At 36.6% G+C, this 25,099-nt stretch overlaps 2 protein-coding genes across 3 annotated transcripts; one reads left to right on the forward strand and one right to left on the reverse strand.

Moving 5' to 3' along the window:
• On the reverse strand, positions 1 to 24,833 carry LOC126759842 (cytoplasmic dynein 1 light intermediate chain 1). 2 transcript variants are annotated; one of them, XM_050474999.1, is made up of 6 exons: positions 23,705 to 24,833; positions 6,991 to 7,181; positions 5,029 to 5,429; positions 4,731 to 4,960; positions 4,549 to 4,660; positions 1 to 4,484 (listed from the first exon to the last, which is right to left on the reverse strand). In XM_050474999.1, the coding sequence occupies exons 1-6, from the start codon at positions 23,806 to 23,808 to the stop codon at positions 4,038 to 4,040; spliced, it is 1,485 nt and encodes a 494-aa protein (XP_050330956.1). In that variant the 5' UTR covers positions 23,809 to 24,833; the 3' UTR covers positions 1 to 4,037. The 2 variants fall into 2 exon arrangements, with proteins under 2 accessions (XP_050330956.1, XP_050330957.1); XM_050475000.1 differs by lacking the exon at positions 23,705 to 24,833 and adding an exon at positions 9,052 to 9,312.
• LOC126759837 (armadillo repeat-containing protein 2) lies at positions 12,943 to 18,315 on the forward strand. Its single transcript, XM_050474993.1, has 9 exons — positions 12,943 to 13,466; positions 13,594 to 13,702; positions 13,813 to 14,117; positions 14,194 to 14,438; positions 14,909 to 15,046; positions 15,111 to 15,832; positions 15,936 to 16,119; positions 17,064 to 17,309; positions 17,375 to 18,315. Exons 1-9 carry the CDS (start codon positions 13,172 to 13,174, stop codon positions 18,191 to 18,193), a joined length of 3,063 nt encoding a protein of 1,020 aa, XP_050330950.1. The 5' UTR covers positions 12,943 to 13,171; the 3' UTR covers positions 18,194 to 18,315.
• Positions 24,834 to 25,099: the final 266 nt, after the last annotated feature.

Below are 25,099 nucleotides of genomic sequence, written 5' to 3' on the forward strand. Positions count from 1 at the left end.
ATCATTAGTATTTTTTATATTTATTTAACGTTGTTGTTGGTTGTGTAGCAATTTTGCAGTTATTTGTTAAATTTCTTTAAGAGCAAATAAACTGTTGTTTTTTTGAAGACAATAATTTCGTTACTCAGCTGATATTGAAATGTTGTTAGGTTGTTGATTTTTTTGTTTACACTTAGAAGTGAAATTATATATAAATACACACACTAAAGGGGGCAATCGATTTACACTTTGTTATCATTCACTATTCGACGACTTTTGTTATGCACATACTTTTAAATTGGAATAACATTAGCAAAGGCTGGCGAACAATGAATTGTAACAAAGATATGCCCCAATCTCAGTATTATATACCAATATACCGCCTAATACATGTATACACTACAGCTGCTACATATATTTATTTGAATTTTTACTTCAGATCGATTTTTGTGTGCTATTTTATTTTACAGATTACAAAAACTTAAGCTTGTAATAGCAATTTTTCTTGGAGAAAAATGGAACAAGCTGTCGCACGATTCTTTGCGTGGTGCGCTGCGTTTCTATATATAAATAATTACTTATCGTTTTTAATTTTAACACTAGTTCTGAGTTTTCGCAAATGATGTAAATTAAAATTTAATGAAACATTACTTTATATTTTTTCTTTATGGAAATAAAAAATATGTGTTTAATAAAACAAAAAATAACAGCAGTGGTTTTAAAGTATCCTTAAGTATTTTGTTGCTTTCGTTTAAAAATTTTCAGTTCAAAAAGTTTTACTAATTAAATACATTTTACATTTAAACTTTATATTAATAATTTACCGTTAGAAAAAAGTGTGACAAATAGTTTTACTGCATTTTACTGTTTTGTGTACCGAGTGACTCCAACTGCAACCAAACAAAATACATCAGCGTTTAATGCAAAACAATAGTTGCGCTTAGAACTTTCGCATGCCACACATGTTGCTAACAAATATAATTGCAATTTTGCTAAATCTATATAATTTGTATATCTCATACGAATGTTTGCTTTCAATATTATATTTAACAAATAATGAAGTGTGTTAGCCATTGTGTGGTTGTAATTATTCAGTTTTACTATAGTAACTAAAGGTTGTAGTTATTATTTAATTTACTTTCTGAGAGCTGCTTCCAAATTGCTGCTGGTAGTAACTACCTTTGAAAGGCATTATGGTTTTTAAGTAGTTCTAAACGCACAAAAAGCATTACCGACTATTGGATGGTCAAATTTAACGAATGCACAATCCGTTAAGCGTATACCATTGTCTTTTCTAAGCTATACAATCTAGATAAGCGGAGAAATATAAGTTTTTATGCGGTACAAAGGAGTTTCCTTTAGTGGCATTTCACAAAACTATTGAACGGAATATTTTAAAATCGGATGGTTCTTAAGTTTTTTCTTCGTTTTTTTTTTTTTGTTTGTTTGTGTACAGCCTAATTTGGAATGAGTAATGAGACAATATATTTTTTCAAATTCCTTTTCATAAATTTCATATTGTTAGACAACAAAAAATGATAGAGCAAAAATATGCAATTGCAAATCTGCTCCCAAAGTTGTGCAAATAAAATAAATAAACTTATTACAATGAACAATCAAGTTATTTTAATTTTTAGACTTTTTTTTGTAAAATTAAACAGAAAATATGAGTGAAGTTACAATAATTTATAACGAGCTGAAAGTTAATGCATATTTTCAAAACATGATTAAAATTACATAATATCAGTACTAATCCTTCAATATGTGAAACAAAAAACTCTAGAAGAAAGGGTATGTAAATTGTAGATCATAAAATTATATATAAAAATGTATGACTCGTTTTTTCTTAAGGCCTACCGTTGCTGAGACGTAATGATCGTTATAGTATGTACGCATTTTTACGTCTAATCTGAAATAGTGTACTTAGCGCGTCTTTTTTTACAATTTTTTGAATAGTTACAGCTCAGAAACGGTCGATAAACTTAGAATAAAACATATACATTCATTTTTTATAGCTAATTTTATAATTTACAAATTCCAGTTTAGGTAGTTTTTTGCTACAATTTACCAAACAAAGGTTTTAAAATCTTTGGCTTCGAGTATTTTTCTAAACACATCGGAACGATAAGTACTTTTATTATGTTATATTTAAACCTGTTTGGAACACATACACCAACTTTTAGCTCATTGTAAATTCATGTTACCTTGAATGTCTGTTTAGACCGGCTGATTATTTTATAGAAAATTTAAGCTGAAAATTTCTATTTTTGTTTTCGAACAAATGACTCGATTTTTGCATATGTAAATAGTTACTTTGATACAAAAAACTTGACTCAAAAGCTATTTTAAAAAATTTCAATTGAAAAGCGCTATTAAAAGTATTTTTTAAATATATTTTTAAAACATGATTCAATTATATAAGTGTATGTTGTTACTTCTTTCGAATATACATATATTTTTTTAATCTCGAATGTCAAATACACTTTTTTAATGAATTCCTTGTTCACATTTTGCTAAATATCCACACAAGCTTATATAATTGAATTCTGGTTTAAGACAAAAGAAACTTGTTTTTAAATATAGTATGCGGTATCTTAATAATAACACAATTGAGAGAGAGAGTATTGAATTTAATGAGACAGAAAGGCTTTTGCATAAATAAAAAAAATCATTATATACAAATTCCAATATCAAGCTGCAGTTGGTATTTTGTGCGAAAGTTGTGGCATGAACGGATTTGAAAACACTTGTGTGGAATTTAACAGACATACTAGTATCTTTGCATATGTATTTTTATAAATATAGAATTTTCTTCTTTTTGCTTGTTCTTAAAGACACCAATATGCTTGTCGCCAGCACTGTGCTTCGAAACTTGCCGCTTACACGTTAATATGCTTGGCTTTTGACCAAATATCAATAGTTTTACGCATTCATCGGTACTTTATTTGCTTCTTTTAGAATCTCCTCAAGTTACATATATAGCTCTATTATTTTAATTTTATTATAATTATGCACAGTTTTAGAATTGAAATTATCGTGTTTTCTAAATTACATTTAATATTTATATATATATATAAAATTACAGTATACTTTAAGCTTTGAGCAAAAATAATAAAAATTAGCATATAAAAATAAAGAATGGCAATTTCGCCAATATTGCCAAGCTCTTTAATTATAATTACGCTAATGCAAAATCGTTTATACTTGGAACACAAACGCATGAGAACGTCTTAAAATTGCTTCGATAAAACACATGCAGACGCCGCCGACTAATCTAAAACGCTGCCAAAAGTGATTGATTTACAACGTATTATTCGCTTGAGCAGCGTCAAAGTGGGCTCCTGCCTAAATGTCGCTTTAAAACGCCAGACAAATGTTGAACCGGCGCCGACACCAAAAAATAAAGGTCTGCTATAATTATCTGCGCTTGTTATGCACATTGCTACCGTAATTAAGATTAATCATTTGATACGTTGCAGCGCTTATGAAATCAATTGCAAATTGCATTTATTGCATTATTAAAAAAATAATAATAATAAACACATATATTTAAAATAATTACTATAAATCAGAAGCATGTTAGGAAACAACGAAATAATCAATACAGGCGTCACACATGTTTAAACTTAGCCAGAGTTAGCAAGACGGTAGTGAAAATATGTTTTCTTTTTTTTTTTGTAAGTTGTTGCGTTAAGTCTAATATGCTTTGACTTCCATTCTTGCTTGCTTTATGTATTTTAAGTTTGCTTTAAAATTTGCAAATATTTTAATCTTTTATACTTTTCAATGAATCCGTTAATTAATCGCTCGTTTATGTTTAAAGGGGTTGTGGGTTAGTTAAACACACCCTTTGGGATTACGTTTCATTACACACGTCATTTTTGCTTACATTCATATAAGTTTCACTCATTTCATTTCACTTATTTAAAAAAACTGTATCTTGTTTTTGTTGCTCATTTCCCCCTCCGATTGTTCAGAAGCGCACTGTGGTGTTGTTGTTGTTCTTATACTTGTGTCTTGCTAGTCGTTTCGAAATCATACAATCTTTATCGCCTGGCTTAACACTCGCTTTGTGAATAATCCATTTCTTTTTTCGCACTTCTCGTCAGGCGATCGAGTTCGGCTGCTGCATCCGAGCGCATCGCTAACTTATCGATGGCGCCATCAGTACCATTGGTACGTGGTGTACTGCTGGCGTTGGGCGCATTGGGCGGGGTGGCTGGTGTGGCAGGTGAACCGGATTTTTTATGCAACAACGAGTTGAAGAAATTGGCGAGCACACCTTCATTACCCGGTGTAGCTGGTGTTGGCTTCGCGTTGACCTTTATGGGTGAACCCTGTCCACCGGAGCCGGGTGTGCGTGGTTGCATGCCCTTATTGCCGCCTTGCACGCGCAACGGTGAATCGCCGCGCATCTGTCCGCCCTGCTTGAGAATCTCTTGCTGCCGCAATAAGAATGTCTGTTCGTCCTCTGTTTGCACCTCGATTTCACGATTTGCAACAGTCTACAATTATAGTTGTATACATAGAAATGGTATTATTTATTAGTGATTATTAGTATTTGCTTACTTTTCTGGACTGCGGTGGCGAGATGATGTCTGTATAGTAGTCCTCTGCCTTACATGATTGCATATTCTCATACAAAATACTTATTTTCTTCAAGCTATCCCAACCTGCAGGACTGTTTTCGTATATATAAAATCAAGATGTTTAGAAAATGCCAGTTAATTCTCATAAAAAAATATAGTTACATTAAAACCGCATCCTTCTCAACGAATAGCGCAGGCGTTCGGAATGGTAAGCCGTAAATTCGATGTGTCAAATATTTATAGAGGAGATCACAGTTTTTGTCTTCTTTAACGCTTGTGTAAAAAAGTGATGTGCCATGCTGTAAGCAAAAGCGACGTATCCACTGCTGTATGAAATCAAAATGTTCATCTCGATAATCGTACTCCTTCTCCAGCGTTGTCATGTAGTCCGTCTAAGAGAAAAAAAAAATTGGTTATTTCTTATCGCTCACTTTAGGTATTTAATTTATTATAAACTTACCTTTGTGACCACCACAACAATATCCAAACCGAGATTTGTTGTTAACGCGCCCTCGGTAAGTGGCAGTAGATCGTCGTCATCTATCGAATTATTTCTCATCGTACGTTTCACTGGCGAACCCGGATCCAAGTCGTCGCCCACTTCGCAATAACTTTGCCACGTGGTGATTAGCCGTTGTCGTGCTTCCTGCTTCTCTTGCGGTTCCAACTTCAGGCTCTCAATGTGATCCGAGAGCACTTTAATCCAGTGATTCAATTGTTCCAGCCATGCCCATGGCTCTGTCATTGAGACTGTGAGTATGACGAGGGTATGTTCGAAGTTCGTTTCATTCAAAGCGTAACGCAGGAGATTTGTATGTCCTGGATCCCCATCCAGAATCCAAACGCCCAATCGTGTTGTGTCTGATGCGCGAAAAAGGTAGAGCACATACATATGTATATGAATAAAAAAAAAAAAACAATTGTGTTTTGAGTAAACTCTATAGCCAAGTTGTGTCGTTTCCAGGAAAGGTGAAGTCTACATTGACATCCTTAACGCGGATTCCTACATCTACCAAATACTCTAGATTCTCGTGACAACTCGAGCTATTCATCTGCAATGTGTGGTGGTTTGACTCCAAGTACACCATTCACCAGAAAAGAGTCGGTGAAGATGTTAATGGATCCACTGTGAATGGCGGTCACTACCTCCTTGACGGTGTAGCATCCCACTAGGAAGGAACGTGCTATGTCATCCGCCTACTGAAGACCTTGTATTCCGGTATCCAAATTAGGTGGATCCGATTGCGAGATGAGATTTTAAGTTTACGATTTAATCTCATATAATGAAATTGCTGTGAGTGCGGCCTGACCGATCGTTCTGTATAATTATACGATACGATTGCGTACACTTCCGCTTGAAAATTCACATATAACTTCACAATCGGACGAAAAGCCTGGTTCTTGGAACAATTAAGACCAGTATCTTTGATATTATCGGTGTATCACCAACTAACTTCCGTTTGGAAATTCACATATAACTGCACAATCGGACGGAAAGCCTGATTCTTGGTCTAATCAAAGCCAGTGTATTTGATAATTTCGAGCCGTCGGTGTACCACCGAATAACTTTGAAATGCAAATTTAGATTTGCATCAGTCTAATTTGCTCGCCAAAGTAATTAGGTAAGCTTTTCCGCAAGTGCTGATCGGTATGTATATTCAAAATAAATTTGTTATAGAGTAATTTCGAAAATTGGTGCCGAATTGACAGTCCTTGACCGGAAAAAAAATCCGGTTACGTTCCGGTTACTTAGACCCGACTGTTGTGGGAACGGTTTAGACTCGACGGTCGTTAATTAATTAATTTCGAAACTCAGGGTTATACAATTGATAAAAAAAATTAAGGGTATTCATACTTCGTTGTAACGGGAATACCCTCAGTAATGGCTAAATTAATTAAATCAGTCTTCAATTTAATTTGAGAACTAATGTACTTCGGAAAACCCGCAACGTACTTTTTTTTAATTTTTTGAAAGTTTTCCAATTTGAGAAAACTAGTATAGTTTTCAACTTAACTCAAATGCGATGGGCAAAAAAAATTGGACGAAATTTGTAGACAAGGTTGGAGTAATATTTATCAATGATATTCTAATTGGAAACTACTTTTTCTTTAATTTTTTAGTTATTGATAAGAAAAATTTGTGGGTGTAGATGGGCAAAAAGATTGATATCTTTCATATTTTATTCATGGAAAGGTATCGTCTGATTCTCTTCATTTTAGTTCTTATATTCATGTATATGTCTCCAGCTACAGAGTTATAACACTGAATGTATTTTTAATAACAATGTTTTTTGTAAAGACAATAATCTGATAACCTATCATATGGAAACGTTTTCGAATCCCTAAAGGAGTTTATATACCCTCCTTTTTTGATTTCGGTAATTAGTTTGAAGCTTGAAAAAAAATGCCTTTGGCCACTTACCATCTCTGTACTCATCTTTAACATCGATGTATGCGTACTCGAGACCAGAGCCTTTTTTCGGATCTTCGACACCTTGCAATTTCGCAATGAGAGTCGTTTTGCCGGTGGCATTATCGCCTAATACTAGTACTGATTTATTTGACGGAAGTTTTGTGCTGCCTTGTTTTTGTACTTCACTCAAAATTGCAGACCTGCGAATATAAAATAAGATAAAAAGGTTAATAAATACTGGATAAGCTGCATAAAATAGTTATTTCTCTTCTTCTTCTTGTTGAAAAATAAATAAATTGAAAAACCTTAAAAAAAATTAAAAAAAAAAACATTATTTAAAAAAAAACATTATTTAATAAAAAATATTAAAAAAAAAATTATTTAAAAAGTATTGTGCATAGCATATGAAAATATTAATTAAAGCTTTTAGACGAATAGCAAAATCAGTGGAACGACAATACGAGTGATTAATTATAAGTATTTATTGCATTATTCTTGGAACTATGGTACTTAACGGAGTGACTATATAATAATGCCTTGTGTAATAAGTAGGACAATGCTAGGTAGACACCGATTACTTTTTATACCCTAAATAGGGTATATTAAGTTTACCACGAAATTTCTGACGAGCCGAGTCGATTTAGCCATATCCATCAGTCTGTATAAATGCGAACCAGTCGCTCAGTTTTTGAGATAACAATGTGAAATTTTTCAAAAGTGCTTTTCTTCTCTAGAAGCTACTCATTTGTCGCAACCGCCGATATCGGGCCACTATAGCATATAGCAGCTATACAAACTGAACGGTCAAAATAAAGTTCTATATGGAAAACTTTTTTATTCGGCGAGATATCATCAAGAAATTTGGCACGGCGTATTGTCTAAGGCAATGGTATAATCTTAGAATAAATTGTTCGGATCGAAGAACTATCCATATAGCAGTCATGCAAACTGAACGATAAAAATTAAGTTTTGTATGGAAAACTTTTTCATTCGACGAGATATTTTCAAGAAATTTGACACGACGTATTGTATTTAGGCAATGGTGCAATTTCCGAGCAAATTGTTCAGATCGGACCACTATAGCATATAGTAGCCATACAAACTATACCTTCAAAATAAAGTTCTGTATGGAAAACTTTTTCATTCGACGAGATATCTTTAAGAAATTTGACATGGCGTATTGTCTAAGGCAATGGTACAATCTCCGAACAAATTGCTCAGATCGAACAACTAAAGCATATAGCAGCCATATTAACTGAAAGATCAAAATAAAGTTCTATATTGAAAACTTTTACATTCGACGAGATAACTTCAAGAAATTTGACACGGCGTATAGTCTTAGGCAATGGTACAATCTCCACACGAATTGTTCAGATCGGAATACTATAACATATAGCTGCCATATTAACTGAACGATCAAAATCAGGTCTTTGTATGAACAACTTTTTTATTTGTGACGCTAGAATAATCCAGCTTCGAAGCAGTCGAAATTAACGCTTTTTATATTTACAATTAATTTTGAGCAACGTAATTGACCCACAAATGCCTGTATGTTGACCACCTACCAGATATAGCAGCAGTTAGTATGCGTCGACATTGAATCCATAAAATCACACATGCTGCCAAATGCAATGTCAGAGCGGATGGTAAATTTAGAAATGCAGTTGTTTAAACAAAAAATATAACAATTAAGCACACAAATATATGGCTGTGGTCAACGACGGAGCACTTCGTGCAGCCAGCTGTCAAAGTAAGCCGCTAATTTGGAACTTGCATGCGGCTGCACAAAGAGAAGCAGAAATCCTCGGAAAATGATTATGGACAATAAAATATAACTGTGTCAGGCCGCGTTTACCAACTAAATAATTCAGCATGTTTTTGTAGCAAATTTGAGCATTGAATTGCCAGCAAAATATTTAGCAGTCACAAAAAAATAAAAATCCAATTAGACTAAACGGCAGCTACAGAGTTAAAAACATAGTAATTACAAAAAATACTAAAATTTTCACTGCAATTGCAATGAAATATATAGCTTCAACTTGTCATAGGGTGCACTCCTCCACAACTTACTGAGTGGTCGCGTCGCCAACGCAGAATTCTTCGAATAGCGAACGCTGCTTAGATCGCATGTCTTGTGAGGAGGAAAACTTTTGCCACAAGCGCTGTTGCTTTCCGAGTTGATTGCTTTCAATTTAATTATTATTACTCAATTCAATTAATGCAATGCAAATTGTCAATCATTTATTTAATTTCAATTATTATTTTCCAGATATATGCCGTTTATTTGCCGCACAATAAATTTTTATGAATTTTTTTATGTTTTAGCACACAAAGCATTCACTTGTTTTGGCGTTGCTGCAACGTTTCCACTCAGCTTTTCGACATGCAAATGGCAAAACAAAAGACATGAGAATTTATTTATCGGCTGGTTCAACGCGCCGTTATCCCTTGGACTAATAGTGGTGTTCAAGTGAGGCGCCTCTTGGTAGCCTTCTACACTCGCTATATTACTCACTTAGCGGCTCTACACATACATATATACATACATATACATAGTTAAAAGCCTGCGCTGTGTTAGTTTCTACTGCCCATGTCCACCCACAACGGCAACGACACCGCCATTTAACAATTTGATTTATATTTGAGTATATTTAAAGTATGTATATTATTCTGACAAACGATTTACTTTATTTCAATTGCAATCGTCGTCTATTGATTTTTTGAAGGTGTTTCCTTATAGTTCAGGAGTAACACGAACGTGATGCTCCATTACGTGTACGTACTTACTCGTGTTGTTAGCGGCTTTCGCTAGTTCGGGCTATTGGCGACCGTTACGAGGGTGATTGCATAAATACTGAGATTTTACATTGGTGGAACCGGGACTTTGAATTTAAATGCATGTTTAGGTTATGTTATGTTCAATTGCTGATCCTCTAGTTGTGGATCGTACTAATCAGATCTCATAAGTCAAAAAAGGTCGGTAGAAGTTTAGGCGTTAATCTAAGGTACGACTTGACTTGCTGAGAGCTTGCTAGACCTCCTCCCGAGAGCGCAAGAACTAATGGTAACCCGGCACTGGCCAAACTCTCGAGAAGCCTAGCTTTACAGTAGTAGAACATACGAGGAGAGCGCTCCGACCCGTTCCCATATTATTAATAGCGGGCTAAGGCGCCTTTTCTTGCCTGCTTGTAAGCTTTAAAATTACCTTCAATTTTCCTGGGACCCTGTCCATTACATAAAATGACTCGATGTCATCGAGGAAACACTCCGGTGCAGTAAATCTACTGCTACCTTAATGGCAGAATGAATTCTTAGCACACAATAAAAAAAAAAAATAGGAAAAACTATGAATTTATTAACTCAACAGACATTCTAATTTATTCGAAGCAGATTCAGTGAAATTCTACGATCATTGCAGCATTCTCGAATACTATCACGGAATTTTTTATGCTCCCACTTGCCAACAAGAACCACTTAGATTTGGAACTATTCGTAACCAGTTTATTTAACTTGGACAGGAATAGTCTAAAAGATGGAAATCGAAAACAAACAAATAGGGTCTTCTTAATTTGTAAATCAGGCACTTCTTCGCTCGCCCTCGTAAGCATTTATATATATATATATATATGAATGAAATGCACACATTGTGAACAACAATTGTTTCTGGTAAAAATCGCCACACCACTTGGAATTTTCATATATTTAAACGAACGCTTTCAGTTAAAATAAAAAAAATACACTGGTGAGAGAAATATAAACATACAAGGTAGCTTTTAGCATCAACCGTATACTGAATATGAGCAGATGTCCTTCAAAAGTAATGTTTGGCTTCTTAAGTCAAAGAAAATATTAATATATGTACGAAGAAAGTGGTAAATTCGGATAAGAACCAGCATTAGAGTGTGTACCTTTTTCAGCATGTGGGATGCAAGAAACCCAAATACCATTTTTTACAGACGAAGCTTTCACAACAACGTCCAAAGTGGATTGCGGGAAGGTATAATGCTAACAGTCTCTTTTCCCTCGAATTTTTGAGCCACCATTTGATATTCGACTTAAAAAAACACCGCAACCATTTTATCAATTTTTGAGCGACAGCTCCGATTGGAAAGCATCGTGTCCTCTGCAAACTCAGAAAAGCAAAAGGAAACCCACTTTGGTAGACATTGGAGCTATTGGAGATCAGATCTTCAAGTAGAAGACTGTTCAATAAAGCCCGCGAAAGTGGTTGTAGCGGCGACTGGCCGCTATATAAGACAGGCCTTGGTATATACAAATCGAAAATAAAGAAGGCAATGTCGTGGAAATCCTTCTGCGAAAGCGTAGAAGGGCCTTTTGAAACCTCAAGATTTAGGAGCATTCTCGTGAAAAACCTTACAGATATAATTTATCTTAAAAATGAGGATGTTGACTGGATTTCGAGCAGTCAGCTCTTCTCATTAAAACTACTCGAAGACGCGCACTTTCCAAAGAACCAATCCACAGAAAAAAGTGCCCCTCGGAAGGCTCTAGGAGGACGGTGCAGTCTTCTTAGATCTTCTGAACGAGCGTCACCTTACGTTGAAGCCATTCAATTATCAGAGACCTGATGACATCATACCTGCGCAACTTCAGCGGACAGTAAAAGTTAAGGCAGTTGGTTGGTCCACATCTACGCGACTGTGGGCCACATTCCCAAGGCTTAGAGGCAGGTAAGAGCGGCGTTTATCCCGAAGACCGTTAATAGCCCTTATGTTAATCCCAAGAATTTCAGGCCTATCCTCGTTGTTAAAGACGCTGGAGAGGCTTATGGACCTGCACATCAGAGGCAATGTACCGAGAGTTATGAGTATCCTAATATCAAACCTCACGGTATATTGCCGCTGATATACTGCCTACAGCAAAGGTAGGTCAATAGACACTGCTCTGTACTCCATTAGGTCATGGTTGGAGGGAGGGCTCATGCATAAGGAATACACGGTGGGAACATTTCTAGAGAAAGCATTCAACAAAGTGCCGCCGGAAGCAGTCAATAGTTCCCTGGAGAGGTTTGAGGTCGCATCGAACCTCAAGCAACTCAGGGACGAGGGTATCGGATGAGAGAGATGTTATCATGGTTAAAGGATAATTCCAAGCTAATGTGGTAGCTACCTGGGGGAAAAGAAGAAGGCCGATCTTCACATAATCAAGGGTAAAAGCGTAAGCTTCTTGATCGAATATATATATGTATATGTATTTTTTCCAACGAAAAGTTTGGCGCGGAAGTATTTAAATTGTTGAAAGTATTTCAGAAATGTTTCGTGAAGTTCAATTTATTACGAACATAAGCATTTGAGTGGAACAAAGCATTCAGTGAAGGTCGTGAAGTCATCGAAAACTTGCCTCGCGAGAGCCGTCATTCACTTCTATTAATGACTATAACAACTAGAGAGCTTAAGAAGCGGCACGTTAAAATCGTCGCGCTGGCGTCAATGAGATAGTAGAGGATCTCAGAATCTCTTATGGATCGACTCTTTTTTAATGCTATGGGTATGATTTGCTGAAGGGACTGAAGACCATGTCAGCCGAGGCTTATAACAAGTATATGAAAAATTAGATTAGGCGTTGGCAAGTTTGTTCAGGAGCCTTTTTTGTAGACGATAATAAAGATTTGTATAAAAATACGTAAAAAGTTTGGTTTTTTTTTTATGGTCCGGGTCAAATTTGATCATATGGTCTTTTCCAACAAAAATTTAAAAGGCTTCATTTATATTTCGCGACACTGTGAATTTTTACATATGCATACATTATTAGGCATGTTTACAGCAACGGTTTTCTATTGTACGCACATAGCACAATTGAAGCCGGGCAAAGGAGTTACACATACATACAAACAGTGGTAACTATAAGGAGTACATGCAACACCCGTGCGCGTTGGCATGGTGCACGAAAGCCCAAACGAAAAATATTTTTCACTACACCATCTATTATTACCACTAAGTTGCAGTTATTTTCAATTTAGCCGTAACACGGGCAGGATAACCAACCAATTGGGACTTTTAGCTACCAATTTAATTTGTGAATGCGCAAAAGTGTCACTCAAAAAGAGCACCAAGTAAAACAAAAAAAACATCGAATCGAAAAATGAAATTCGAAAAATGTGCGTTTAAGCGTTAGAAAATTATTAACGGTACTTAAGACGAAATTTTGTGTGTTGATTTGAAGTTTTATAATGATATTGCTCAAGAAGCGGCGCTCACAAAGTGAAAGTCGAAAAGTGGAACATTCCCGCAAGAACGCACAATCGCTCGATAATCGCGCGGACGATAGATTGCTGCAACAACAACAACAACAAATCATACAAAGCTTTGCATTTGGCGACACAACAGCCACAAACAGTTTGGAAAGACGCAAAACATCCGCAGAAATGATTAGCGAAGCCAAGTCCATGTTGGCCGAGATTTCGACCAAAACGTCGCATAGCGGCAGTGATGGCGGCGGCAACAACAACAGCAACCGCATAGGAAGTAAGTGTGAGCGTATATTATTGTGCCTAAAAATCTATAATGTGCGCTGACAAAATAGAAATTGAATAAATTTATTTTCATTATGTCCTTCACTACTTCGCTTTTTACTGTTATACGCGGCGCATAGTCGGTGGTGTGCGAGTGGTCAGCACGCGTCGTCCCGTCACGCCGCGTGAGCCTGGACGCGCGCTCTACGGCAAGGTCGCGTTGGCCGGAAGACCGCCCAGCGCATTTTCGTAAGTTTGCCCAATTCTTCGCTCTTTTTTCATTATAACTTTTTAACTTTCCCTTCCGACTTCTCACCTACACTTTCTTTGCGTTACGGTATTTACCCGCGACCGCGTAGTTTACGATATTTGCAAAACGAGAATCAACGACATGCGCCTATGACCCCTTCACTGGAACCCATACCGGTTCACCAACAGGAAGTCAATGAACCAAATGGAAATGACTTTGAAAAAGAAGCAGCAGAAGAAGCACAAGCTAAGCGACGCACTTCAAGGCGTTCGAATTCGTGGGATGCGCGTTGCGATGTTACTGAAGGAAATTCTGGAGGAGGCGGTGGCGTGGGTAAAGGTGGCGCGAATGGTCAAGCGAAACAATTGCCAAGAAAGTTGCCCGCCCTTGAGATTAGAGGCGTCGCGTTAGAAGGTGTGTTCATTCTTCGGCAACCTGCTACTCAAGGTATTATGTGTGTCCACTTTATATTTATTTATATTTCTTGCAGCGAAGCAACGCTCCGATGCCGTCACGAATAGGGAACGCTTCAAAAATGCGCAGGGTAGCAGCGAGAATAGCTCTTTGGATATGAGTGGCTCCAATACGGCGATCAATATTTTATGCTCACGCAAATTTCAGCAACGCAATTGTCATTTATTGGCACAATCACCCACTGAGAAGCTCATAGGCCTGCTGAAGGAGCATGCAGGCCTCAAGGAATGCAGCGAGGAGACTACAAATCATATTAATTCGGTATGTTTGCATGATATTTATTTATTGGAGGGTTATATTTGACCTTTAGTTTGTCGCATAGCAATTGTGCTAATGCGCCGCAATGTAGGCAATGTTTTATAAGATGACGCGTGAAGCATACCCTTAGGAGGCAAACAAATTTTTGGTATAAGAATATTTGTCTATCACTCAGAAGTCTTATCACGTGAATCTATAAATTATTGCTTTTCAACACCTAACGAAGCTTAAGTTAGAAACAAATATTCCTAGCTTGACCTCCAATATAGTCTCTATAACTTCGAAAGATAGTCTTATCACAGTCTATTGTACCAAATCACTTAGTTTTGAGCACGAAAATCAGAACACAATAATATTTATAATTTTACAAAACAGTATTGTTAACCCTGAAGAAAAAACTCAATATTGAGGTCCTTTCATACTGAACATAATTGCTCTCTAATATCGAATTGCTTTCTCTTGTCTTGCTACAGATCCTTGCCGAGCTCTACATGCGTGTGCGCAAAAATGAGAAGCACTACAAGCGCGGCTTCATATTAGGCGGCCTTTATGGCTTGGTGGAGTGTTCGTCACCAAAAATTTTACTAGGCGTCGCACGCGTGGTACTTGCGGTAAGTAGTTAAGATAGTATCTCTCATTCCTGTGCTTCATAGTAATTATTGCACAACTGTATAGCTACGCGTCACCGGCAGCAACTTAACTGGTGCCTGTAAGCTCATTTTCAAAGTGGCACGCAACGAGCTGAACGATCAACTTTTCCACGACAACGACCTACTCGACTTGCTAATCGACGGTTTGGGACGCGCTAGTCCGCTAGATGATCCCGAGGCATGTATTTATGGCTATGGTTCTATACGTTTTCTCACCACCAGCACTGGACAAGAGCGTGGTGCCGAAGTGCTGATGCCCAGCAAAGACACAAATCGCAATTGGACCGAGTGTTTGGAATTGCCGCGCAAACCAGCTACGGCTCCAGCGCCGGGCACCGATACAAAACAGGCGCTGGAACATTCCCAGCAAGATCGTTATCAGAAATTAAGCAAACAGAATACGCTGGTCGAACGTCTGGCACGCCACGGCGCTGTAGAGTTGATGGTATTGCATTTACAAATACTGAATGAAGCAGGTGCAACACAAAAGCTAACCGGTCCACCATTGCATTCGCTGTATCAATTGTCTGCCGCATTGCGTGCATTATCCGATGTGCGACAGACGACGCATTCCTTCGAGAAGGACCTAAATGCAACGGGATGCAATGAATGGTCGGCAGAGGATGTGGGCACGGCGAGGCAACAACAGAGCATACAATTGGAATTGGCGTGTCCGCATTTGGTGCGTGCCGCGGAGGTGGCCACCGGCGAGCTGGAGGTGCAAGCGAACATCGTGCGCACACTAAGGTGAGTTTGGCGAAAGCCGAGGGCGGCGATGTGGGTGGTGCGAAAGAAAGAGAGTATGACTTTGTGGGAATATGACTAATGGGTATTTTTCTACTTTTTGCAGTGTGTTATCCGAAGACAGCGATTGCTGTCATGTTTTGGTCAACTATACGGCGCGTATTGGCATGCTGCTGGGTCCGTGCTGTGAGATCTTTGATAATGCCTCTGAAAAATTGCTGTCATTATTCAGTCGACTGGGCTACATACTTGGCAATATAATGGCTAAATACGACAATGCTCGGGTGCAGGTGAGTTTACACAGAATTTTTGAAAAATACCCTTAGTGGTGTAATTAATTAAGAATGTCATAGTAATGAGATAGTATATTATAGAAATATGAGAGTTTAATTGTAAATTTTATGTTGAAATAGTAAAACATTCACTTTTTTGTCATTGCTCCGAAATGTAGGCAACACTTTATATATTGTGAGAAAAGATTTAAATCCAACATAAATACTATATGAAAGCTTCGGTGCGAATTTTTGTATACCATTGTAATAATGTTATGGTTTATTAAACGTTTATTTCTGTAGAACCTTCCCATTTTCAGTAGAGAAGAATCTGAGTACGAGTAAAAATTCAAAAATTTTTAGTTATTGCTCCGAAATGTAGGCAACACTTTGTCGATATTTTCGATGAAAAGAATTTATACTATTTGAACGCAGTAGAATAGAATCTGAGAGCCAGAAAAATTTTTTAGTAAAAAAAATAAAAAATTATTTATTATTGCGCTGAAAGGTAGGCAACACTTTCTATACTATTCTACAAGAGATAACGCTGTATTTCAACCTGGTACTTGTCGAAAAAATGTAAAGTATTCTTAAAATGCTTCTTTAAAAATATAATCCGTTAATGGCAAGTTCGAGTAATAAAAATTTGGTACTTAAGTATGAAAAATATAAAAAATGCTTCCCTTAAAGTTATACTAACTGATCCTACTGGTAACACTAGGGTCAAAAATTATTCGGGGTGTCTATGTGGTCCACGTGAGAACTACATATGTATATGTACTACACATGATGCAGATATTTTTTTCTTTTAAAGGGCACCCATCTAGCACTGCTTTCGTTTTCTTTCCATTCAAAAACGAAAAAAAAACAAGAGAAAACTCTAGAACCCCACAGCTAACACTCGATTTCCTTTACAACCATAATAACAACGTACTAAAATAATATTTCCTTTCATTACACAGTTCTACCACAACGACGTGGCCATGCAGTATTTGCTACGTGTGCTGGAGCTCTACTCAAAGGAGCCGCTGACACTGCACAACTCACTCGGCGACACCGTAATCGATGTGCTCGTCAAAATGATACGCGTCGTCGCAAATATGAGCGTAAACACCGAGGTGGGCATCGGTTTGGGCAATATGCATAATCTGGGCGTTATTATGTTGAATCTACTGAATGCCATAACGCACATGAAGGCCATACAATTGGTAAGTTACTCAACAGCAAACAACACAACAATTTTAACTAAATTATGCGTTTTTTGCATACACAGAAAAGCGATCTGCAGGAATTGTTGCATGCCACATTAGGCGCACTGCACAATCTGTGCTTCTATCAGGAGCAGAATAGCACACCGGCACAAGTGTTGGCCGCCAAAGGTTCATTGCAGTGTGTGCTCGGCGATTTGGCCACAGCACTTTACTATGCACTCAAGACGTGTCGCGACGATGCATCACAGGTGGAGACGGCGCGCGTTTTGGGCAATTTGACACGCAACGACAAGGCACGTCGCTACTTCTGCCGCAACGGCGGACTAACGTTGGTCGTGAAACAGCTGTCTGCTGGCGCTGCCAGTCAGGCGTACGACTTCAAGGCCTGTGCCATTGGCGTGCTCGTTAACTTGTTGGGCGATGCGGAGAATCGTGCGCCATTCATGCAACACAAAGGCGCCGAATTGTTGTACACACTGCTCGCGGCGGCATTGCAGGAGGAGGATTGGTTTTTGGCTACGATTATTTGTCAGGCGTTGTGGAATTTGCTAATCGACGCCAACAATGTGGCGGACGTGTGTCAGGAGCAAGTGTTGGATGATGTTTGTGATTTGTTGGTCGACTATTTGGATGAGGAACGCTTGTTTGAGCATAGCACACGACCGGACGTGATTTGGGAGGGCTTTGCAGTTGTCGCAACCGACTTATTGGAACGCATACAGGCGAGCTACGATAAGCAAGAACAAGAGGAAGCCGAGGCCGAAGCTGAGAAGCAAAAGCAGCAACAAAAATCCAATGCGAGGGCTGATAAGAACAACGCCGGCGAGGAAGATGATATTAACGAAGATGAAGATGATGATGTTTACATTGAAGAAATGTGAGCTTTAAACATGAGATAAATGTGTATAAGCAGTAAATAAATAAATGAGCAGCATAAGCGATAAGTTTTTGATGAACATCGAAAGACAAGAAATAAATAAATGAGAAAACTTGAAAACCAAAACAAAAAGTTGCACTAATTGTTGTTATTGTTGTGATTTGTGTAGAAATGGAGCAGAGAAATGCCTGCCGCACACGCTTACATTCTATTTCATACTATTTGTACTCAAGCGCACTCAATCATCGTCAGTGCGTCCGCCTACTTTCTCCCCCGAACGCTTTTGTCGGCTGGTAACGCATATGGCATTCGGGTTCGCCAATAGCGATGACGACATCGACCACTTTATAACTAACATTTATCACTGTTTACCATTTCCTACGTTCTTTTATTGTTAGTTTTTTGTCAGAGTCGCTTTCAAATAACAACTAAGCAACGGCTCACAATGGTTTTGTGTTCAACGGAATGGTCAAATAGCCACTTAGAAAAGCGGTATCCCAATATTTCCCTTAAACTATCTATTGTGCAAAAAATATGATAAAAATTGAAAAAACAGGAAAACACGTTAACTTCGGTCGAAGCTATAATACCCTTCACAAATAAGAAAAGTTTTACAAAGAAGAACTTGATTTTGATCGTTAATTTTGTATGGCGGATATATACTATAGCAGACCGTTATAGCCGGTTTCGAAAAATAGTAGCCTTTTGATGAGGAGAGGACTTTTGCAAAGTTTCAGATCAATATCTCAAAAACTGAGAGACTTGTCGCAATATACAAAGGAGCAGACAGACGGATATGCCTAAGTGAACTTAACTGGTCAGGCTGTTCATTCAAATACACATACATACATACATATATATTGTGTAATAATTTCGACGTTTCCTTCTGGATGTTAGAAACTTCCTGCAAACTTAGTATACCTTGAGTAGGGTATAAACACAAGACGCACAAAAGCGCTTGAAAGCATAGTGACAACAAAAAACAAAACAAAAATATACACACACAGACTTATATACATATATGTATATTTTCGAGTAAAAGCATCAACACCAAACAACTTGTGACAACAACAATAGAGCGTATCTTAAATTTTTTTAAAAATTCCTACATAACTGAGCAACGCCGACAAGTCGAACTTGAGTTTGGAGATACAATTCCATTTGTGTTTTTGTTTTTATATATTCATTTATTTATTTCTTTTTGTTTCTTTCGACCGCATCGGCGAATTCAAAACGCAAACAGAATTTTAATTTGCCAACCCAACCAAAAATGAGTGCGCCACCTCTAGTATCTCCATACCAACAATATGCCTCTTGGCCCATACCAATATATACTCAATATGATAACTATGCATGTGTATGTGCCAATGTGCCGATGTACGTTTGTATGGGTGTGTGGTGTCATCTCGTTTTGGTTATCGACGTCGAACGGTGTTCAGTCAGTCAGCTAATAAACTCAAAATTGTTATGGGTTTCGAAGGTAGCAGTAAATGAATCATCGGCGATGAATAAAACTTTTCTAGTTATGATTATATCTGGGTGATTGTAAATGAAATTTATTATTGAATATTAGACAAAGTGTTAATTATATTATTACAAGGCCTGTTTAGTGGCAATTTTTAGAATTTTTTCAAATACGAATTCAAGTTTAAGGTCTCTAAGCTTAAATAGGAACAAAAAAAGAATTATTAAAGAAGAAAAAATGTGAACTTCGGCTGTAAAGCTGTGATACCATTCAAAATTGTATTTCTTATGGTATAAAAGGGTATAAAAAAATCTTTATTTTGAAGAAAACTATGTAAACAGATTGCAGCGTTGCTTTGAACAATAATCTGTGCCCAATTTTGTGAAGGTAACTTGTCAAAGAACAAATTTTTCCATACTGATTTACAGTTTGTATGGCAGGGAATTTCTGTCATACTGGTCAGATATCGGCATTTCCGACAAATAAGCAGCTTTTTGAGGAAAAAAGAGACATCTGCAGATAGATATCTCAAAAGCTGAGGCACTAGTTTACCTACATACAGACGCTGATTATTTATGCCCTTCTGGGCGTTACAAACTTCGTGGCAAACTTAATACACCTTGTTTAGGGTATAAAAATAGGCTTAACTGCAGCTTAGTCAGAACATTTTCACATTTCAAAGCTATGATGTCATATCAACTGCCGCCAATATTACAGCAAGTGTGAATAAATCAACCTGTATTTTTTATACACATGCAACATATTGCTACAAAGTATAATAGTTTTGTTTACCTAACTGCTCGACCGATTTCAAGCAAATTCGGAAATTGACTGAAATCGGGCTAAAACCACGCCTACTTCTCATATAACATAATTTTAAATTCCATTTTTTCGCTTTCCAGTATACAAATCAATTATTAATATATCAGGACTATGACTAAAAATTGCTCAAATCGAATCAATTCAAGCCCCTAGGTACTGTATAAGTGGACCCAGAGATTATAGTCGAATTTTACCGAAAATATGTTTGTTTGTTAAAAATGGGTTGAACACAACAGTCGGATCTACGTAATCGGAACGGACTCAGATTTTATCCGGCCAAAGAATTTCAACTCGGCAGATTTATGCCGCCACAACCACAACCAATATGTGAATGAGCTTAATAAAATCCAGAAATCGTGTTTTTCAAATAACAGTGCATATTTGAGCTTAGAATGCATAAAATCGGGTAAAACTCCATATATGTAATTAACAAGCCTCATTTACCTGAAGGTATTTCCCCGCCTATAATGCTTGCAATTCGCAAGAGAATGAAATGTTCGGTTATACTCGAACTTAGACCTTCCTTGTTTAGAACTGAAATCAAAACTTTTTAAACCAAATTTTATTTGTTTAAGAGACATATACATACATAGTTTTCAAAAAGGATTGATATTAAAAATTTAAATTCAGCAATTATTAGCTTAAACTATAATAGTATCTGAAGAATTCCGCAATCCCTACATACCGTTTAATCAAATGTGACTCGGACTGACAAAAAAAAACACCTAAATACAGGTTTTTTGCTCACACTGTTGATTTTTACAACTAAATTTTAAAATTGTTGCAATTTCAATATTCGACAAATAAAATTTGGACCCTTTAACATTCGGGTTAGGCCATCTGATCAAATTTGATCAGGACATCTTTATTTTTATTTAAGCATGCCAACACTTAACCCAATTTTCCAAACACTTTTACAGTATAGTTGAGTGCATTCAGTGAATTTTGTTTTTTTTGGTTTCTGTTTTGGAACGCCATCTTTTTTACGAAATCTATTCGACATAGTTTTTGCAAAACATTCAGGCTTTATTATTAAAACATTAATCGAAGTGTGTTGAGTCGATCGATAAGTGGTGTTGAGATCCTCTGCACTCTCTCTGATGCATTTCAAATAAACTCGTTGTTAAATGTAATTCCAAAATAAAAATCGGCAGAAAAAATTTTTCACGTCGTAAAAAACACAGCCAAACAAACAGTTATTGAAATATGATTTGGTTTAATGTAAAATAAAATTGTTATTGTTGTAACATAGTTTTGATGCAGCAAAAAAACATTCCACAATTAATTTTGGGAGTTGACAGTATTTGGCCGGATTAAACTTGCCTGGGAATGGTGCTTATTATACCTACATATGTGACTCATATACTAAGCAAAAGCACTCGTGAAGTTGTTTATATAATAAAGAAATGAAGTTACATCAATAACAAACGACAGTATTACCTTGTCTAAGGAAATCCATAATATCCCGATAAATATTTGAAAACACAACATTTTTCATAGCTGCAAACTAGTAAAGCAAACTGAAATGGTTAAACTTGATATGATATTGATAACAATATTTAACGTATTCACCGATTAGACAGCTGCTACAGCAACAAAAAATAGACGATTGCAATTTCAGCGGAGCAAGCAGTCTTAGTAGTGATGACCGTAAAGTTGGAATACAGCAGAAAGGCGAACATTTGCAAAATTAAATATCCATACACAAATTTATATTTATCTATATAGTCTGCATAATCAGTGGCGAATACTGATAACAATTTTATAAAAACAAGAACTTAGAGCTAGTGGTAAAAGACAATTTTGGCTAACGAACCGGCGCCGACGAATTGGTTCATGGGAAAATAATTGTTGCTTTTACTTTGAACAATTTCAGTCACAGTCAAACAAACAAAAATATGTGAAAACATTGAAAAGAGTGGCAAAATCGTCGGCAGAGACGGCATTGAGCGGCAATGGGGCTGCAAAGATGCTAAAATATTCACGCGCGTTTAAACGTAGAAAGCAAATATGTGAAAGAAATTATATTTTTTTTGAATATGTACATACGTACATATGTAAATAGTGTGTGCTGTGAACCCATACACATATGAGTGAGATATTTGCATTTGCAATTTTTCGCTTTCCTAATCTGCAAGTTAATCTGTAATCAACAAGAGCGTTTGGAAGTCAGTTAGTTGACTAGATGGCTGCTCAAAACGAGTGGGAGAAGCAGAAATCCATGAAAAAATGACACGAACACAAAACCCAGCAATGCGAGAGAGCATAGCTAAAGCTTAGATATTTTCATGGACTGCAGATGTAAGCAACAAGGAGAGTTAATCATCCGCTGCAATATTTCGCAAAGTAGAGGATAATATGTAAAAATGTGAGCATAGGAAGCAGAACTTGTAGATAGAAGGGCAGAAAATATATAAATGGAACAAAAATGAGGGTGTTGAATCCTACAACGACAATTGTGTTGGCATTCGAACTGAAGCGATTAAAAGTGCTCTGGGAAAAATGAGTGACACATAAATCATTAGTATGTTATGAAAGGTGAAATCTGCGGAGCAAACGGGTGTGAGTTTCAAGCTTAGGTGACACATACACTCAATTCTTAGCTTTGTGTTGTGAATAATTAAAAATAGCAAATCTGTTTTAGCCAAAGGCGCGTTGAATGTTTGCGAGTTGTTTTGTCGCCGATACGAGGGGTATACATGTATAAGTTTCCTTTAATAGAATGACGTCGGCTGTAGTACACGCGTGTGTGGTACTGACAAAAATCTAGATGGGGTAACGAGGGGAGCAGTAAATGTTGTCATTAACAAATTCATTGCAGAAACAAGTGTATGTAATAAAAGTGTGTGTCCTACACAATTGTAGTTTTAAATTGTTTTTACTATGAAATATGTATCTGTTTCTGAAAACAAAACAAAATAAACTTAAATGCAAAAAGAGATTAAAAAATATAAATACATAAAACTGAACAGTTTTAAAAATGTTGTTATGGAAATTTTTGAAGAATTTTCAATAAAAACTGAAAGTTTAAAGCAAAAATATTTCGTTTTATTTGCGTTACCCTGACACAACCGTTTCATATTTGTCTACACCCACATATGGTCCTTTATGATATCTATAGTATGCCTTTCATAATCAAATACTTGTGTGATTCATTGCTTTCATCTACATACAACGTCTTTACAGACTTTACTCCACCCTTTGGTTCTTTTTATTCATATTTCTTACCATAAATTCTCTTCTGCTGCAGTAGATGCATCCTTTTTCTTAGCTGTGAAGGATGATGTCAGCGCATTAGTGCCATTTACAGGCAAACCCATGTCGAGTGCCATATCAAGAATGGTCAACTAATTCTCACAGCAACAGCTGCTTAATGGGCGACTTTATTCGCTTATTTGTTTTATAGCTTTTGTGAAGAAGTGAATGTTAAGCCGAGTAATACAGGTTAAGGCTGATTATGATTATTAACACACAAATGTATGACAATTCTTTAAATTTCACGTCAGCTGCTTCAAATTGCGAAAATTTTTACACAAGAACAAGTCACGAATTTTAACTAGTCTACTAACGTTATTTAAACGTTGGCAGCGAAAATGCTGTAGACGGTTGGAGCTAGGTTGTTTGTAATCGATATGAGTATTCCGCTGTTTCCGGGGCGGTGTTTTAGGGCACAGGTAGTAATACTACAGCATGTAAAAGACTTTAAAGCCTTACTAATAGTGTTGCGAGTTAAATAACCACAAAGATCAGCGATAGAAGCAGTAAGATGTGTAGAAGAGGCGATCAGTTGGTTAAGCTTTTACTTTTGATACATTCGTTTCTTGAATTTTGTTAGCCAATATATATTATTTCCACTGTTTCCTTTTTATTACGATGTAAGTTTCTATATCCGAGCCGGGCCTTTGTATCTGGATGAGTTTAGCCACTTTTTTCTATAATCGTTACCAACTGTCAAAATTTGCTTTTGGACTCTCCCACTCTCACTGCTTCCACTTTAACTTCTAGTTTTTCGTTTTGCTTTGGACTTGTTCACTTTTTTGATTTGTGCTTTTCGCATATGACGACGACTTGTCTTTTGCTTTTCTATGTAGTTTCAAGTCCAATTGGAATTTACTTCGTCGTTTTCTGTACTACTGCTGCTCCTTCACATCACTTTTTCCTATAAGGAAATTTTATTTCGTTTCTATGGTTTCGCACGACCGCTTCTTTTTAGCCTCAGAGAACAAATTTTTCACTTATTTTGTCTTTATTACAATATTCAATAGCGAAATTGTATAAAACTTTTCTTTGTGAGTCTCTACGCACGATGAATAAAACTTCTTTCCACCTCTTCGATCATCGACGAAGAAAACCAACGAAAAAACGAATTTGCGTTGCAAATCGTCAGTGCACATTGAGTGTTGCCACTTGCGAATATGAAATTGACAGACAAGAAAAACAATGCCCAATTTTTTAATGAGAGGAATTTTTGAGTATTGGAGAAATTTAAAAAATATTTTCCCTAACCTGTCTTAAATTTATAAACAAATAAATTTGGAGAAAAAATTATTATCTTATTTACAATTATTTTTTTTATATTTCTTATTTAATTAATGTTGGATATTTCTTTTACGCTTTAAATTA

The sequence above is a fragment of the Bactrocera neohumeralis genome, chromosome 5 (genome assembly GCF_024586455.1).
Source record: "Bactrocera neohumeralis isolate Rockhampton chromosome 5, APGP_CSIRO_Bneo_wtdbg2-racon-allhic-juicebox.fasta_v2, whole genome shotgun sequence".
Lineage (NCBI taxonomy): Eukaryota > Metazoa > Arthropoda > Insecta > Diptera > Tephritidae > Bactrocera > Bactrocera neohumeralis.

Bases quoted from the DNA above. Each gene is read 5' to 3' on its own strand.
- LOC126759837 (XM_050474993.1), top strand. From the start codon at position 13,172: ATGATATTGCTCAAGAAGCGGCGCTCACAAAGTGAAAGTCGAAAAGTG. The intron at 13,703-13,812 runs GTAAGTTTGCCC...GCGACCGCGTAG, and splicing joins AGACCGCCCAGCGCATTTTC to TTTACGATATTTGCAAAACG. The intron at 16,120-17,063 runs GTGAGTTTACAC...TTCATTACACAG, and splicing joins ACGACAATGCTCGGGTGCAG to TTCTACCACAACGACGTGGC.
- LOC126759842 (XM_050474999.1), bottom strand. From the start codon at position 23,808: ATGGCACTCGACATGGGTTTGCCTGTAAATGGCACTAATGCGCTGACA. The intron at 5,430-6,990 runs GTAAGTGGCCAA...TTCGCGCATCAG, and splicing joins TAAAGATGAGTACAGAGATG to ACACAACACGATTGGGCGTT. The intron at 4,485-4,548 runs GTAAGCAAATAC...CTATAATTGTAG, and splicing joins CGCCACCGCAGTCCAGAAAA to ACTGTTGCAAATCGTGAAAT.